This window comes from Manihot esculenta, chromosome 13 (assembly GCF_001659605.2).
Source record: "Manihot esculenta cultivar AM560-2 chromosome 13, M.esculenta_v8, whole genome shotgun sequence".
NCBI classification, from domain to species: domain Eukaryota; kingdom Viridiplantae; phylum Streptophyta; class Magnoliopsida; order Malpighiales; family Euphorbiaceae; genus Manihot; species Manihot esculenta.
The window spans coordinates 33,512,092-33,515,589 of NC_035173.2; the positions used below are offsets into that span (position 1 = coordinate 33,512,092).

The 3,498-nt window shown below is 34.0% G+C and overlaps 2 protein-coding genes across 2 annotated transcripts; one reads left to right on the forward strand and one right to left on the reverse strand.

Annotated features, from left to right (window-relative positions):
• The first annotated feature begins 796 nt into the window (after window positions 1-796).
• LOC110629493 (cell number regulator 1) lies at window positions 797-2,060 on the forward strand. The gene is made up of 3 exons (XM_021776480.2): window positions 797-1,198; window positions 1,283-1,495; window positions 1,858-2,060. The coding sequence occupies exons 1-3, from the start codon at window positions 985-987 to the stop codon at window positions 1,932-1,934; spliced, it is 504 nt and encodes a 167-aa protein (XP_021632172.1). The 5' UTR covers window positions 797-984; the 3' UTR covers window positions 1,935-2,060.
• Window positions 2,061-2,208: 148 nt separating this feature from the next.
• Window positions 2,209-2,954, reverse strand: LOC110629492 (calmodulin-like protein 30). The gene has a single exon (XM_021776479.2). It carries the CDS (start codon window positions 2,866-2,868, stop codon window positions 2,311-2,313), a length of 558 nt encoding a protein of 185 aa, XP_021632171.1. The 5' UTR covers window positions 2,869-2,954; the 3' UTR covers window positions 2,209-2,310.
• Between the last annotated feature and the right edge of the window lie 544 nt (window positions 2,955-3,498).

The window sequence follows — 3,498 nt, forward strand, 5'->3', positions numbered from 1 at the left end:
AATATAATTAATAAAATTAAATTTAATATTTTTTAATATCTAACAAAATGTGTATGCAGGAATAAACTCTTCGGCACTTATTCAACCTGCATGCATGCAAGGTCGTGCTTCAATCAACTCTACGGTATTTATAGTACCCAAGAGTTCAAGCTGCATGCATGCGGAGCCATCAATTTATAGTGTCGAAGAGTTTTGTTGATAGCCACGGGAGCAGATTATACTGCTTCCGTGACACAGATCAACTTGTTCGACACTATGGGTGTCGAACAAACCATGAATATCGAACAATATGAAATTCGACTGTCGAACTTCCGTGTTTGACAATATAACTGTCAAACACACTGTATTGACACGTAGAATTTAAAAATTATTTTAGATTTTATATGAATTTATAATTATTTTTTAATTTATACATGATTTAAAAAATTGTTCGACATACCAAAGCCAAGGAAGAAGAGAAAGCATAGTAGAAGCAAGAAAGAGCGAGGAGGGAAATTAAAAACGACTATAATCTATGTCGTTTTACTTATAATGATAATAATTTAAAGAAGAAAAAAAAACAATTTTAGTCCGCTAATAATTATATATACTTCGAAGAAATTCCCTTCCCTTTTGAAATTATCTTCATTGTTCATTTCCACACTTGCATTTATGTCAATTACAATGAAATCTCATCAATTCCAAGGTTCAAGACTCTACTTCACGTGGGCATTGTCTGGTTTTCTTAAGCTATGAGGATCAAAATAAGGGAATAATTAATTTATTAATCTTGAGATTTGAAGCCAAAATTCAATCGCCCAAGTGTTCATCTGTAGTCAAATCTCATGCCAGCTCAATCATGGATCTTTGAGGCAATATCGAGGAGAAAGCTAAAGCTATCTTAGGATTTGTGTTCTTTTTAAACTACAAGGTTTCTAATTGTTATTAGTTCACTTCGCTTTACAAAATTCAATTGCCAAGCCAACAACTAAGAAAGAAAAAGAAATGAATCCAGCAAAATATCCTCCACAAGGGTTTCCGGCCATGAACATCCACACCACCCATCCTCCCTATATCTCCTCCACCAATGCCACCGCAACACGGTGGTCCACGGGGCTTTGTCACTGTTGCGACGACCCAGCAAATTGTCTTGTTACTTTCATATGTCCTTGTGTTACATTTGGACAGATTGCAGAGATAGTGAATAAGGGATCAATATGTAAGTAAGCTTTTGTGATTGTGTAGTGTTTGTTGATATGGTTGACTGAGATTTTTTTTTTTTGGGGGTGGTGGGTGGGTACAGCTTGTGCAGCAAGTGGTGCAGTTTATGGGATGCTACTGGGTTTGACAGGGCTATCATGCCTGTACTCGTGCTTCTATAGGTCAAGAATGAGAGGACAATACGACTTGGAGGAGGCACCTTGTGTGGATTGCTTGGTTCATTTTTTCTGTGAGCCTTGTGCACTTTGCCAAGAATATCGAGAGCTCAAGAATCGTGGTTTTGATATGGGAATTGGTATGTACTTTATCCTTTTATTACAATATTCACAGATATAAATACAGTATTTCTCTTTTTTCTTTTTTTCTTTTTTTTTTCAATTAGTGATCTTTGTTACTCTTAATGGGTTAGCCCAATTTTTTTAAGTTAAAAATTAAATTTTTTTATTTAAAAAAAAAATCAATTGAATTCAATTTTTATAAAATTTCAAAATATAACTTCTAATCGATTTTGATTTCAGTTTCAAACTGACCCTGGCCAGATCTATTACCACTTGAATTGGGTTGGCTTTACCACCTATACTGTTGTCATATTGCTTTATATCTTCAACGATAGAATTATAGCCAAGTACTAACTCATCAGTAATGTTGATTGTGAAGGTTGGCAGGCCAACATGGATAGGCAAAGCCGTGGAATCACCGCAGCTCCGACTGTGGGCGGTGGTATGAGCCGATGAGATATATAACATTATAAAGGAGCTCCACCAATTTGGAAATTATCTATTTCTCTGTTTCTTGTATATAATTCCTGCCATCTTGAATCTTTAGTTACTTGATATACATGCATATGAGTTTCATCTTCTTGAACTTTTCCCTTTCCAAGTTAGGATTTAATTCTATGAATATGTTGGTTTACTTGATTTTCCAATTCCTAGCATGAATGGATGACCCTTTTTAACTCCATTGTGCATGCTTAGGGGACATTGATTTTATGCTTAATACAAATATAAATATGTTGAAAATCTTATTTTAACAAAGTTTTTGTAAACTCAAAATGAGATTTACATATGTTAAATAAAGTGAAATCTACGTGTAAGTTCTTCCCTTCTGTCTTTAGGAAGACTTCATGGTACAAGTCATCATGTTCATGAATTCATCTATGTCGACCAAGCCATCTCCATCTTTATCAACACCTTTAATCATTTTCCGACAAGCATCCAAACTAGACCTCTCTCCCATCTTCTTCAACACCTGCATTAATTCCTCAGCACTTATTTTCCCATTTCCATCCAAATCAAAAGCTTGAAACGCACTTTGAATCTCACTTGCCTTCACTCCATCTCCCATGTTATTCATCATCACCATGAACTCCTCGAAGTCTATGAACCCATCTCCATCAATATCAGTAGCTTCAAATGACTTAGCCATTTCTTCTTCGTTCATTCCCTTGCCCAAGCTTCTCAACGCCGACTTGTACTCTTGCCGTGAAATCTTGCCATCTTTGTTAGTGTCAAATTTGGAAAAAACCCATTTCATCTCTTCCTGATTTGGTTGGAAAGATTTTGGTGAAGTTTGTTTTTCTTTGTGGATTCTTGACTGGACAGGTTTTAGTGACGAGGGTTTTCTTGAAAGGCCATGAAAACTGAGAAAACTGTAATTTTTGGACGACATGACCTTGTTGGACGATGCTGCTGCTTCCTGCTATAGAGATGATAGCAAAGTACAACAAGACTTTCTATGGATTGAAGCAGCCAAATTCCCACTTATATATAAACTTGTGAATACCACATAAGAAAAAGTAGCGGTGGTTAATTTAGAGGGTTGAATGTTATAATTTAATTTTTTTAATTTATTTTTTAATGTGAAAATGACCATTCGATTTATGCTTTGAAACTAGTGGACTATGAAATATTTAATTTTGTGAATCATATACCTTTAATTGTCGTATGGAATTTAAATTCCTAAAAAAAATATAATTTAAATAAATATTTACCATTATAAATTTTTATTTATTTCAAGTCAATTGATTTATTGAATTTCACTTATTTAATAAAGCATTGAATTGTATGTGCAGTTAATTTAATTTTAAGGGTGAAATTATCTCACGGATTATAAGTTAATGATAAATATGTTGATTAAAAATTAAAAGCTAAAATAATTATATAAATATATAAAATAAAAAAACAAATGGATGGGGGAAACATGGATTCCGCGGATTTGAGAGGAAAAGCAAATTGCACTAAGGCAATTGATACGGTCTTATCTAATAAAGAAGGAGAGAATCCTATACCACTACCACCC